Here is a 15140-nt window from a genome sequence, read left to right as displayed (position 1 = left end):
AAAAAAAAAAAAAAAAAAAAAAAAGAAGAAAAGAAGAAGACTTCATTTGCCAGGTTTCTGCACTGTAAATTTACTGAAGTTACTATTTTTCCCGTTGTATAGTATATTCATTTGGCTTATTCAATACTACCTTATACCTTATATATTTTGTTGTTAAAATGGTTCCACCTTTGGTCTTTGGAATTTTTTTCATGTTGGCTTCTTTGTCCTTTTGACATGTCCCCAAATTCTTCTGTCTTCTGAACATTTCTTTAATTTCTGGCAGTACAAGATGCTCTAGGCTCAGCTTGGATTTTCTCAGCCATAGATGCAGAATTAGCCATTTGTCCAAAGAACCCTGTTTCCTTTTAAAGAAGAACTGTATTTAGACACCAAGATCTGGACACTGGACTAAATCGAAATTTAGTATATGATGAAATAGGGTTTCAATTAAGAGGAGAATTATGATTTACTTAAATGATGTTAGCTGTCTACGTGATAATCTGTAAAAAAGTTAAACCACCTCATTACCATTTGCTAAAAAGTATAAATTTTAACATCCATTTAGATTGAAAACATGAATATTAAAGTAAGAATATTCTCAAGTGCAACTTGGACACAGGAATTAAGGAGAGACTTGCTTAAGCAGGAATCCTGAAAACCATAAATGAAAAGATCATTTTCCTGAATAAATTTCTTATATATGGTAATAGACATGATACAAAAAGTAAAAAGGCAAATGACAGGAAAATTAGAAACAGATGGTACCTCTATACAAAGAGTTGCTACAAATTAATAGCATAATGATATTCCAATAACATATATAATTAATAGAAGAGGATGTTATTTAGCTTCACTGGTAGTCAAATTAGCATAACAATATATCTGGCCCATTGGGTTGTAAACATTTTAAACAAGAGTGAAAATATCTTTGTATGATTATAGAATAAAGTATGAAAGCATACACCCCAACCTATTAATATTGGTTAATTTGAAAGTGAAAATAGAGGGATCAAGAGATTATTAACATTTAAAATATAATCTAAATGCTCACTAAACTTCAATTTGTTACAATAAACATAGTTTAAAATTATAAGGTCAAGGCAATTAGAAATCTATTGAGGGCCAGGCGTGGTGGCGCAAAGCCTGTAATCCTAGCACTTTGGGAGGCGGAGGCTGATGGATCAGTTGAGGTCAGGAGTTCAAGACCAGCCTGGGCAACATGGCAAAACCCCATCTCTACTAAAAATACAAAACTTAGCCTATCATGGTGGCACACGCCTGTAATCTCAGGTACTCGGGAGACTGAGGCACAAGAATGACTTGAACCCAGTAGTTGGAGGCTGCAGTGAGCTGAGATCACGCCACTGCACTCCAGCCTGGGTGACAGAGCGACACCTGTCTCAAAAAAAAAAAAAAAAAAATTGTGTTCAAGCATGGTGGCTCACGCCTGTAATCCTAGCACTTTGGGAGGCTAAGGCAGGTGGATCACTTGAGATCAGGAGTTTGAGACCAGCCTGGCCAACATGGTGAAACCCCGTCTCTACTAAACATGCAAAAATTAGCCAGACGTGCTCACTTGAGCCCAGGAGGCAGAGGTTGCAGTGAGCCAAGATCACGCCACCGCACTCCAGCCTGGGAGACAGAGCGAAACTCTGTCTCTAAATAAATAAATATTGCAGTAAATTAGGCAAAAGATTGTGGTAACTTGGATGCGGGTGGTGACGGTGGAGATGGACACAAGTGAGTGTATATGAGATATATTTTGGTATGAAGTTGAAGTTCAAAAGAGAAGTGTAGACTGCAGGTACAAATCTGAGAATCATCAGCACACAACAGTCCACTTCTAATGATTTACCATGTAAAAATAAATCCCACAAATATACATACCAATATGTACAAGAATGTTATTGAATCACTGTTTCATTTAGCAAAAGTTACAGGTAACCAGACATTCAGAAAGAATTTAATAATTCTTAGCAGAGCCTGAGGAAGAGCCTCCAAGGTCACACTCACAGGCCACATACTGTTATGCAGCTGAGAGCCTAACTGTGAAATTGAAGGGGAATGGCTTCTCAGGGTGGGGGACTGTGTGGTGGACTGTGTGGGGCTGAGGTGGTGAGATTGCTTGTGGCCAGGAGTTTGAAACCAGCCTAGGGAATATAGTATGACCCTGTCTCTACAAAAAATAAAATTGTAAAATTAGCCAGACATGGTTGCATGTGCCTGTAGCCCTAGCTACTCAGAAGGCTGAGGTGGGAGAATCACTTGAGCCCAGGAGTTCCAGGCATCATGAGTTAAAATCATGCTACTGCACTATAGCCTGGGTGACAGAGTGAGACTGTCTAAAACGAACAAACAAACCAACCAAAAAAAATAAAATTTCTGTGCCTACTAACTAAAACAGATAATCACATGTTGTTCAATACAACAACAACAACAACAACAAAGCTGTAGGATTACTTGCAGTAATGATAGGGGAGAAAGAGGTCACAAGGAAAAGTCCTCTTTTAATCTCAGAGGTTTCTAGTTTTAACAGGTACATTTAAGTCTATTATCTATTTTGTTTTATGGTGTAAGGTCTATGTTCATTTTTATATCCATTGATATCTCGTTCATCCAGCACCACCTGTTAAAAAGGCTGTTCTCTTGAATCACCTTAACACTTTTGACAAAAATCTGTTGAATATGAATGTCTGCATATGTGTACACATATCTATATCTCTATCTCTCATATACATGTGTGTATATATGATGCTCTCTATAGTACTCTCATTGATCTGTAGATCAGTGTCTTAGTTTGTTTTATGCTGCTATAACAATACTACAACTGGGTAATTTATAAATGGAAATTTATTTCTCAACGTTTTGCAGGTTGGGGATGTTCAAGAGCAAGGCGCCATCATCTGGTCTCTGGTGAAGGCCTTCTTGCCCTATCCTCATATGTCAGGATGACAAGAAAGGGACCAAACTCCCTCTGTCAAGCCCTTTTATAAGGGCAGCTAATCCCATTCACTCAAGATATGTCCTCATAGCCCAACCACCTCTTAAAGGCGTCACCTCTTAATACCATCATATTAGCCATTAAGTTTCCACATGAATTTTGAAGAACACATTCCAACCATAGCATGCCTATCTTTATGCCAGTATCACACTGCCCTGCATATAACAATAATAAAGTATGGTTAAATTTGTAAAAACAAGTATTTGAATTTTATTAAAGTATTACATTGTAAAGCAAAGGCATACAGAAATCATAGAAGAGAAAAAAGACCTGCAAATTAAAGGAGTAAAAATTGTGACTTACTGGTTTTGGAATCGAGGATCCTGCCCAATCTTCATGACTATGGCTATGGGAAATACTGTTAGAAAAAAAAGAAATCATAGCCTTACTGGCAACAAGTGCCAGAGACTGGAGTTAAGACTTGAAAAGCCACTGCAAATTTAAGTAGGAAATCTTGGGAACGAGAACCAGAGAAGAAATGCGATAGAACTGCCCAAATCCATGTCTCACAGCAAAACTCTGCATGAGTGAAGGAGACCCCATGAAGCCTAAGGAAAAAGCAAGCAAAGACCAGATAGAAATCTAGTCTTAAGAGACCACTATTCGGCCGGGCACGGTGGCTCACGTCTGTATTCCCATTCCTAGCACTTTGGGAGGCCCAGGCGAGAGAATCATGAGGTTAGGAGATGGAGACCATCCTGGCTAACGTGGTGAAACCCCGTCTCTACTAAAAATACAAAATATTAGCCAGTCATGGTGGTGGGCGCCTGTAGTCCCAGCTACTCGGGAGGCTGAGGCGGGAGAATGGCGTGAACCTGGGAAGCAGCACTTGCAGTGAGCCGAGATTGCGCCACTGTATTCCAGCCTGGGCAACAGAGCACGACTCTGCCTGAAAAAAAAAAAAAAATTATTCGAGATGTATAAATGCGAATTATACATCTACTTTGAGGCTTTACTTAAGGGGATGTATTCCTCCCTGTGCTGTGTGTACTTTGGGTGGCAGAAAGCTGAAACTTCAGAAACTTGGGATGTCAGGGAATAGTCCTAAGTTGCCAGAGCAGCTGGAAATAAGAGGAGAATCCCTAGAATCGGGGAACCCACAAAGAAGGTGATCTCCATCGCTAACTGACCAGCAAATTACACAGGCATAGGGAAATCAATCTCTAGGGAGCCAAGCTAAAAGAGCATCGAAAACCATGAAAATGAAGCAGAGATATCAATAGCAGCATGCCCCAGGGGAGGCAATATTGGCAGTTTGAATCCGGACAAGTTAACTGTCAAACGGAACAAACAAACATAAAATCAATAATATTCAGGGAAAAAAAAAAAAACCCGGTAGAATCCAGAGTCATTACAATATGTTACAATGTCCAGCTTTCAATAAAAAATTAACAGGCATGTAAAGAACAGAAAGAAAAGACAGGAGAAAAGGCAGTCATAGCAAGAGACTCGAGTATATCCAGATATTTGATTTAGCAAAGACTTCTAAGCATTGCTTTTATTTTGATACAGTAATTATATTGATTGATGTTAAAATGTTAAGTCTGTGTTGCATTGTACTTCCATGGCAATCATTCTGAGAAGACGAAAGCCATGGGATCAGTGTTCTTTCTTCTGTTATTTGGCACTTAAAATCAGTAATTTTGCACTAAAATATAAACCCCATAGATGTAGGGACTGTTATGTATTGCTTTCTTATCCCTAATGACTGAAACAGTGTCTGACATAGATTGGGTGCTCAATGAATAGTTATTGAATGAATGAATGAATGAATGACCAAAATATAAACTAAAATTACTGGTTGGCTCCATGAAGAAAGACTTTCAGATATTCTCCATCCATAGCGAGGCAATGAAGGGTTGATCATGTGGCTAGTTATTAATCTTATGTTGTATCCATATTTAAGATTTTTAAATAGATATTTAATAGAAGTAAATAGCAAAATAAATTCATCATCACTAGCTAAATATTGACATGTCTGTCATTGCCATTGAACATAGCTATTCATCGCCAGGTAAATATTACACATTTTAAACTGTAAAGTACAAAAGGGGTACAATTAAGTAATCTGTGAATTTAAAACATGTCCAGGGTAGAATTTCATTGAAAACATAATAGGTGAATATATACTTTATTTAAAAAATGAATATCTGGTCTTTCAGTTTAATCCTCTACTGGTTTATTGACTGTTAAACAAAGTTGCCAATGTGTAACCTCAAAGGAAAACAAAGTGACCACAATTATGTACTGATAAGTAGATCTCTAGGAAAGAAATCAGCGATCCCCTAAGCAAAGCATCCATTGGCCCTTTGGAAATTCTCTTTAAAACAGCATAAAGCATGTTATTAGCCTTTTGGTCACAAGAGGGCAGTGTTGTTTCAGACCAACACAGTTCACACTATATCTGTAGTAACTGTCCAGAAAGCACCAACCAGAATCCAACTGCCAGCTTCACACTGTTACTCCACAAAACCTCACAGTCACTTGTTTACAAGGTGAATAGCCAGACAATATAGGATGAAGCGAAATGCTGAAAGAAGAGAAATGTTACCCAAATTATCTGAAATGCAACACATTTTGTTCATTGCTGTAGAGGTTAGTAAGAGGCTAACAATTCTTTACTAATACATACCCTGATGCTTAACATGCTTATCAAGTCCAATTGGCTACAGCAAGCACTTCAGAGGGAGAAGTAAAAGTTTCAAAGAAGTCAAATATTTGTAAATAAAAATAAGAATAGTTTTGATGTGACTCGAAAAGATATGCTTTGCTTCCTTTGCTGTGTGAATGGCGAAATGGTCTTAAATTTTAAATATTGAATTACACTAGAATTTTACTAACTGCAGAAGGTATGAATTTGATAGCCACTTTCATCCAAATGCTTTGGATAAAGCTTTGTCTAAGAATAACCTCAAATATTATTTTATTTTCAAATAATATTAGGCTAGAAAAATACTATCCCAAATACAGGTTTGAGATTAATTCAAAATAATAAGACAAACGTTTGGGGAAGATTTTAGAATTAAATCATTTCACCCTTCCTAGCTGTTGTTCCCATTGTAAATGTGACATTTTAGTCAGTAAAATGCAAAAGTGCAAAACATTTTTAAATAACAGCAAAACACAAAATGAAATTCATGTTGTGATTAATGCATGTTATTAGAATGGAATTTAAATTGCATTCTTGCTTTTCCTTCTTTAAAAAACATACCATGTTATAGTGATAGGTTTTCAAACTCTCATACAGAATCACGACCATCGAGAAAGCATGCAGAGGGACATATCCCATTCTTACCTCTTAACAGCAATTTAAAAGTTAAGAACACCCATACAGAACATCAGCTAAGCTAGGAAAGGCAAAACTGATTGGGCTTGTTCTGAAAGTCGATCTGTGTCAATCAGAATAATGGTCTTTATAATGCTATATGATTAAGTCTAATTTCTTAAATATGAGGAAAAATGAACTTTGCAATTATTTTTAAAAATTTTTTCATTTCTTAGCCAGTGTGAAAAGGCAAAAAACAAAACAAAAAACACAAGACTTTCCCAAGATTAGGGGAAAATGACCTCACTGTTAATATTCATCTGCTGAGAGCAGTTATGGGACCCATGTCAGGAATACATGCTTCAAATAAGATGGGACTTGAGAATTGCTGAGAGACTTCAGGAACATTCTTTAACTTCGTGGGGCCTCAGTTACCCCACCTTTAAAGGGAATAGTAACAGCAATAGTACCTTGGAGGATTTCTGTGATAAAATGAGAAATGTTTGTGAGAAATACACAAAATATTGGCTTACTAAAAGATGTTATGAGGCAAGCAAGTACGCCTATTTTCATTCAATGTTTATTATTTCAAAGGCAAAGTTTCCATATAGATTAAGGCCTTCGTAACATCTAAATACCTTTTCTGGTTCTTATTGGATGAAGATAAGAAGGATGGTTGGAGGCTTTGTAAGGAATACCTTTCTCCTCTGCTCCCCTCTCACTCCCATAGGCTGGTAGCAGCTGATTTCACTACCTCAGATATGCAAATTGATGCCACCTTCCGGTAGCCACTTTTGCCACAGCTGACTTATTTGTTGGGTGGTGAGGAGGGGAGCGGGCAGGATTAGGCGAGGGTTAGTAGTTGGGATTTATTGGTCTTGGAATTCAACCATCCGATGTATTTGTTTTCCTGTGTCTATTCCCTTAAGTCTGCAGGCACTGTCTAGTAATTTATAGTTTTCAGCGGCATCCCAGGGGACAGGACACCTTGGCCTTTTTGTAATCACTCTAGAGTCCCAAAGCAGAAAGGAAAAAAGTTAACGATCAGCTATGCAAAGGCTTGTGGGGATTGCTCAAAGACAGGCGATTTTCACTTTACCGGAGTTACTAAAGGACTTCAGGAGAAGGATCCCGCCCCTGCAGGAGGGTTTGTGGTTGAAAAAGCAGGAGAGCGAGCGCTCAGGTGCGCCTCGGCAGCTTGACTGGGTTCCACAAGCCCAGTGCGACTTATTAGCTGCTTGCCGCCCACTGACACTTTGGCGGAGAACTGGAGGAGGCGCCCAGTGGGCTCCGGGTTCGGCCAGGAGCAGGGCGTTTCAGAGGAGCCGGTCTGGGGTTTCCCAACCCAGGCGATCAGGATAGGCAACAGCCAAGAGAAGCGCTCAGTTGCTTTGCACCCTCCTCCCACCTCGGTTCTGTCCACACCCACGGGCGCCCCGCCCCCTCGGCCTTATAGAGGGGACTCGGCACCTCGGCGCGCCCTGGAGCCAGAAGTTTCCCGGAGAGGAAGGCGCGGCTGCCTCCGGGGCCAGTGAGCCCTGGCGCCGCCGCGGCCGCGGCCCCAGTAGCGACATAGGGCGGCGGCTGCGCCCCGCACCATGGAGGGCAGCCCAGCCACAGCCGCGGTAGCCGCCGACCTCCGCCGCCATCCGCGCCGCGTCTGCCCCCTCCCGCTGCGGCTCTCTGGACGCTATCCCCTCCTCACCTCGAAGCCAACATGAAGGAGACCCGGGGCTACGGAGGAGGGGGTGCCCCCTTCTGCACCCGCTTCAATCACTCCTACACAGGCATGTGGGAGCCCGAGCGTTCCGCCGAGGCGCGGGGCAACCTCACGCGCCCTCCAGGGTCTGGCGAGGATTGCGGATCGGTGTCCGTAGCCTTCCCGATCACCATGCTGCTCACCGGTTTCGTGGGCAACGCACTGGCCATGCTGCTAGTGTCGCGCAGCTACCGGCGCCGGGAGAGCAAGCGCAAGAAGTCCTTCCTGCTGTGCATTGGCTGGCTGGCGCTCACCGACTTGGTCGGGCAGCTTCTCACCACCCCGGTGGTCATCGTCGTGTACTTGTCCAAGCAGCGATGGGAGCAGCTCGACCCGTCGGGGCGGCTCTGCACCTTCTTCGGACTGACCATGACTGTTTTCGGGCTCTCCTCGCTGTTCATTGCCAGCGCCATGGCCGTCGAGCGGGCGCTGGCCATCAGGGCGCCGCACTGGTACGCGAGCCACATGAAGACGCGTGCCACCCGCGCTGTGCTGCTCGGCGTGTGGCTGGCCGTGCTCGCCTTCGCCCTGCTGCCGGTGCTGGGCGTGGGCCAGTACACCGTCCAGTGGCCCGGGACGTGGTGCTTCATCAGCACCGGGCGAGGGGGCAACGGGACTAGCTCTTCGAATAACTGGGGCAACCTTTTCTTCGCCTCTGCCTTTGCCTTCCTGGGGCTCTTGGCGCTGACAGTCACCTTTGCCTGCAACCTGGCCACCATTAAGGCCCTGGTGTCCCGCTGCCGCGCCAAGGCCACGGCATCTCAGTCCAGTGCCCAGTGGGGCCGCATCACGACCGAAACGGCCATTCAGCTCATGGGGATCATGTGCGTGCTGTCAGTCTGCTGGTCTCCGCTACTGGTAGGTAGTTCCAGGGTTGGGGAAAGTCAGGATGCGTGTGCGACTAAGCGGGAACCTAAGACTTTTCTAAGTGCTAAGTGGCAGCACCTGCAGGGGTGTGTTTGCAACCGCAGAGCGCTGGAGTGTCCTCTCCTCCTATCCGCGCCTTCTTGGTTACAACTTCAGAGTTGAGCTCCTCACTTAGCTGAGCGCCTTCGAAGAGCCAGGGTTCGCATTACGCGCTGGTTATGAGCACATAGAGATCACAGGGCTGCTTACATTCTAGTCGGGGAGGAGACAGGATATGTCACTGAAATGACACATATGCAGAGATAGAGGTTTGTCCTGGGTGCATTAAGAGCAGAATGGCTATGATAACTGCAGCCTGGTACTGTGAGGGTTTTCTTTATTTCAAATACCTCTCTCACGTTAACGAGATTTTCAGTCTGCAACCCCAGACAGTCACAGCCCTCCTGCGACGTATGGGTAGCCTTCAAGGTTCATTTTTGATGATGTAGGAGAATGAAAGATGAGAGTTTCCTCCTCAGCCCTTCGGCATGGTGCTTGGCTCTCTAGGAAGTGCCTAAACGATAGTCAGTGGGATCAGGAAACCCAGCAGGCCAGCATTTACTTACCCTTGTAGCAATCAAGCAGGTTTTGCTAATCCTGAGAGAGGAGGTAGAGGTTTCTCCATGTCCTAGCTCCTCACACCAGAGCAATGCAAAGGAGCAAGGGATGTTTGCAAAGGCTCTTTGTCCAACACTTGACCTTACATGATATTTTTGAGGTTTTTTGTCTGTGTTACTTTTAGCTAGAAATGTCCGTGTGTAAGTGCTGTTTACTTATTCTTGAAGAATGGATGCTTACTTAGGCCCTGGGGAGTCTGGGTTAATAGATGTTGCAGAAAGAGCGATTTGCTCACTGTCACAAAGGTATAACCAACTATATGTATTACACAATTGTGAAAAACCTTTGAAACACATGAACACAGTTTTTTTTTTTTTTTCCTAATTGTGGTAAAATATATTACATACAATTCAGTATTTTAATCATTATTGTGTGTACAGTTCAGTGGCATTAGGCATTAAGTATGTTGACTTTTTTGTGTGCTATATATACTTTTAAATCCCTTGCATTTGACAACAGAAATGTAATTTCTTTCACCTGGTTTGGTAGATTGGAGCACAAACCTTGGTTCCAAATCAGTGACATGAGGGGACAAGGAGAGTTATGTTGAGACGTAACTGCCTACAAGTCGCCGTATGGTCACAGTTCTTTATTCCAGGAGTTGGAACTCAGGCTGATGTCATCACTATGGCTTATCAAAACCAGCACCAGTTTTAGATATACAGTATTTACTTTTATGACTCAGGAATGGGGTGTACAGGAGGCCAACTAGGAAGGAAGAAAGAGTTCTAAATAGTAAACACTTTACTAAAGTGTGGTAATTAATATAACTTTAAAGACAAAAGGGTATCTGAATGTTTCACAAGTGTCGTTTGAGCCCCACATCGTTGAGTTTGTTGTATCACATGATTTATATCCTAGGGGGAAAAATGCAGTTAAATCAATTGAACAAAATACCCACACAGTTAATCAGACTTATAATTTATTGTTTGTGTATTTTGTTTTTAAGTCAAAGAGAAACCATGTAGCGTGTTTTTAATGTAGACATTTTAATTCTAGTACCGAGAGTATGGTGGCCTCAGAAAGAAAGTAGGTCAATCTTGAAAACTGTAATTTAGGATGGCCAAACGTACTCTTTCAAGAAAGACTATTTGAAACTAGTCTTACTTAATTTCAGTTTATTTTCATTTGGATAATACTAATTGATTTATAGCATTTTACTGCACACTTTATTAATTCAATTATACAAACATTAAACAAAATAAATTCAGCGTGTGATCTTATCAAAAAGGAGTTTTGTTTTGTTTTTTTTTTTTTTTGACACAGAGTCTCACTCTGTCACCCAGACTGGAGTGCAGTGGTGACATCTCAGCTCCCTGCAGCCTCCACCTCCCAGGTGCAAGTGATTCTCCTGCCTTAGCCTCTGGAGTCACTGGAATTACAGGTGCCTGCCACCACACCCGGCTAATTTTTGTATTTTTAGTAGAGATGGGATTTCACCATGTTGGCCAGGCTGGTCTCGAACTCCTGACCTGAGGTGATCCACCCGCCTCAGCCACCCAAAGTGCTGGGATTACAGGCATGAGCCACTGTGCCTGGCCTAGGAGAAATTGGAACTTTTAAAAGAAAATGGTTCCATCAGCTGGGCGCGGTGGCTCACGCCTGTAATCCCAGCACTTTGGGAGGCCAAGGTGGGTGGATCATTTGAGGTCAGCAGTTCGAGACCATCCTGGCCAACATGGCCAAACCCCGCCTCTACTAAAAACGCAAAAATCAGCAGGGCATAGTGGCATGCGCCAGTAATCCCAGTTACTCAGGAGGCTGAGGCAGGAGAATTACTTAGGCTGGGGAGGCAGAGGTTGCCGTGAGCCAAGATTGAGTCACTGCATTCCAGCACAGGTGACAGAGCAAGACTCCATCTCAAAAAAAAAAAAAAAAAAAAAATCTCCAAATATCTTCAAGAAGATTTACTGTACAAAGTTGGAATTATTTCAAAGAAAAGAAACTGACAAAGCTGCTTTCTTAATAGAGAATTGTAAGAACGAAAACACTAGAATTTAGTGAATTGAATTTTCAGCATATTAGTGTTAAAATGAGATTAACGCTGTTTTTTCTAACTATGGGTATAATATAGATTTCCTGTTAGCATATGTTAAGTTGGGTATAGGATACTGTTCTAATTGTCCAAACTTTTTACTTGAAAGGACCCTGAGTATATCCTGGAAGATGATCATGACTATAACAAATATTCAGTTGTTACTGCAGGAAAACTTGATAGGACAGAAATACCATAATAAGAAAATGTCCCAATTGCTACAAGTTCCCACTACATAAATACTTAAATAGAGGCTTATGTATCCTTAAATAAAAGCTTTGTTTCCTTTTTCTTTTTCTCTGAAACTTTGCAAAATACAATATAAAATGTGAAATTCAGAGAGTACAGTGGAAAACGATGTCACCATGATAGATGATCTACAGTTTTTAGTTACTGGTTATTGAAGACATCACATTGTCATTCTGTTGCAATCAGCCAGTTGATTCAGCAATGCAATCTATTTGACTTTTATCGTTATTGTTTTATGTTTTATGAATGATGCTCACCATAGCTCAGTTGTTTGACATGATAGCTAAATTTCCAGAAATGGGAATAACCTTAGGATTTTGTTCAAAGGAAGCTGTGAGTACATTTTGTACTTTTATAACTTGGCACTCCCAAACAGGTAGAATGTGGCTAATACTGTAAGCTATCTCAAAAACAGTAAATATAAAGCCAGCTATGAACATTGTGAAAAGTGAGGTATGAGCAACAGTTTCTCATCATCAATCTTGGAACTGGATAAAAGCAGCCTTAGAAACTTTTGCCTTTAATCTTGAACCAGTGAATTCCCTGCTCAGTATCCACAAATACAAACAGAGATTTTCAGTTCAAGAAGATGTTTCACAATATAGTTGTGATTTTTTTTGTTTTAGTTAAGAATCACTGATATATTTTGACAAGTGAAATTTGCCTTTAATATGCCACATGTGGTAGATATGTATGATGAATTATTTTCAGAAATAATGTTGTTTTACAGCATATAAAAGTATTATTCAATTGCTAATCTCTTCTGCCACTGACTTTCTGCCATATTCAGGATGTTGTTTCAGAGAAAGTGATTAAACCTATGAATCCACATTATAGGAAAATATTCTACAGTTTTCTCTTTTGAAAAGGTGTGAAGGTCAACAAAATATTCTATGAGTATAAAACTGATTATATTATAATCTGTTCAGAAAAGCAGAATTTCCACATTTATGAATGAAATATTTAAAGAACCCTAATCCAAGACAGGATGTAATTAATGCCTTTGGCTTTCAGAAAAAAGTCAATCTGAATTTGCCAGAGGAGATTTCCAGGAAGAGGTGAATTGGCATAACCTGACTTCATGACTTCATGACTGAGACCAAGTGTGTCCGCAAACCCAGCCCAATGAGAACAAAGGGTGCACACTAGATCAATGGGAATTATGTTTTTAAAATGTTCAAGAGAATAAATTTAGATGGTTAGTCCCTGAATGACAAGATGAGGACTTCACTCTTTTAGTTTATCAAAAGAGCCAAGAATTAAACACTTCTTAAGCCATCACCTTTGAAGAAATTCACATGGTCTGAAGTTGTAATATAATTGTGAGTCACTGACCCTTCTCTTTTGAACAACCTGTGAAGGTCAGCAACTAAAATATAAAAGTTTCCACAGGTTTAGTTTTCTGGGACTAACACTCAGGAATATGTTACAGGCATCTGTAACAGACTATGATTCATCTGAGGGTGCAGAGGGGTGGTAGGTGAGGGGTACTGGGTGCTAAGTTTCAGTTTTTAGTTCTGCCCTTGCACTGCAGTAAAGAAATGCAGGGAAGTCCCCCCTAAAACTCTTTACATCTGTGTAACACTTTTGCAACCTGCCAGTGTTCCACATTTATCTCATTCATGCCTCGCAACGCTAAGATCTACAACTGTAACATGTCAAATCCTTACTCTCCCATTTTTTCCAATTGCTTTACAAAAAGGAAGGAAGTTTGTATGTCAACTCCTGACAGCTGTGCTTCTTGAGAATCCATAGACAATCTCTCAAGTCCTCCTTTTCCCTAGAAAATTCCAACTTTCATAAAGATGGTAACCAATGAAGGAGCCTAATTTTGGAGGGGGATTCCTCTTATATCTTGTCCCCTAAGTTTATGGCAACATTTTACTGTAAACATAGTACAGTCTCCGACCTACGATTTTTCAACCTCATGATGGTGTGAAAGGAATGCACATTCAGTAGAAACTATACTTGGAATTTGGAATGTCGATCTTTTATCAGGCTAGTGATATGCAATATGATACTTTTTGGTGATGCATGCACAGCTCCCAGTTAGCCACACAAACACAAGGTAAGCAACCAATACTCCACAGTGGACTGTGTTGCCAGATGATTTTGCCTACTTGTAGGCTAATGTCAGTGTTCTGAGCATGTTTAAGGTAGGCAAGGCTAAGCTATGATGTTCAGTAGGTTAGGTGTATTAAACATATTAAATGCACCTTTGACCTTACAATATATTCAACTTACAACATTTTCAACTGACAATGAGTTTATCCAGATGTAACCCTGTTGTAAGTTGAGGAACATCTGTAATTGATTCTTATACAGAAATGACAGTTGGACGGCATATGACTGAGATACATACAACATGGAATTTCTCTGTGAATTCCTGCACCATGCTCTCTTTACACAGAACACTTCTTTCTCCATTTTTCATTGCTACTTTACCCCTCAACCATTCAGCAATATCTACCAAGCACCCATCTCTCTTGGATTGGCTAAGATCTCAAGTTAGAAGCCATTTTCTAGCAAAGCCTTCCTTCATCCTCTCTAGGCCTTGGTTGGGTGCCCTGACCTTTTGATCTCGTGATACCCCACAATTTCCTGTCACAGTCTGAGTCACACTTCATTGGAGACATTGATTTTTGTCTTTCTGTTCTTTTAGTTCTGCCAAGGTCAAGTACAGTGTCTCTTATTTTTTTGTTTCCTAGAAACTATCAAAATTACTTGCCACATAAGGTCTGCCCAATATGTGCTTATTGACTGAATACTTTTTTTTTTCTTTTGAGACAGAGTCTCGCTGTTGCCCAGGCTGGAGTGCATTGGCATGATCTCGGGCTCACTGCAACTTCTGCCTCCTGGGTTCAAGTGATTCTCGTGCCTCAGCCTCCTGAGTAGCCAGGATTACAGGCGTGCGCCACCACTTGCCCAGCTAATTTTTGTATTTTTTTACTAGAGACGGGATTTCACCACGTTGGGCAGTTTGGTCTCAAATTCCTGTCCTCCTGTGATCCGCCCGCCTCTGCCTCCCAAAGTGCTGTGGCATTACAGGCACTGCACCAGCCATGACTGAATACTTCAGCAACCAAATCAGAAGACAGGGTCTGGCCCCATGTAGATAAGCAATTAGTTTTTGGCCTTAGACAATTCACTTGATATCTTCATGAACCCTCCCCTCCACGCCCCTCCCTTCCTCTTTCTCTGTCTTTCTCTTTCTCTTTCTCTCTCTCTCTTTCTTTCTTTCTTTTTTCCTTCCTTCCTTCCTTCTTTCCTTCCTTCCTTCCTTCCTTCCTTCCTTCCTTCTTTCCTTCCTTCCTTCCCCTCCCCT

At 41.4% G+C, this 15140-nt stretch overlaps 1 protein-coding gene across 6 annotated transcripts in view; it reads left to right on the top strand.

Moving 5' to 3' along the window:
• Positions 1-7735: 7735 nt before the first annotated feature.
• The window catches only part of PTGER3 (prostaglandin E receptor 3), a 226982-nt gene continuing 219577 nt past the window's right edge, over positions 7736-15140 (top strand). For all 6 annotated transcript variants that reach the window (XM_017880091.1, XM_017880097.1, XM_017880096.1 and 3 more), the window contains exon 1: positions 7736-8865. In XM_017880091.1, the coding sequence (XP_017735580.1) occupies positions 7966-8865 (900 nt within the window). In that variant the 5' untranslated portion in view covers positions 7736-7965. The remainder of the gene's footprint in view (positions 8866-15140) is intronic.

The sequence above is a fragment of the Rhinopithecus bieti genome, unplaced genomic scaffold (genome assembly GCF_001698545.2).
Source record: "Rhinopithecus bieti isolate Rb0 unplaced genomic scaffold, ASM169854v2 scaffold_11941, whole genome shotgun sequence".
NCBI classification, from domain to species: domain Eukaryota; kingdom Metazoa; phylum Chordata; class Mammalia; order Primates; family Cercopithecidae; genus Rhinopithecus; species Rhinopithecus bieti.
This window is presented reverse-complemented; position numbering and strand designations above follow the sequence as displayed.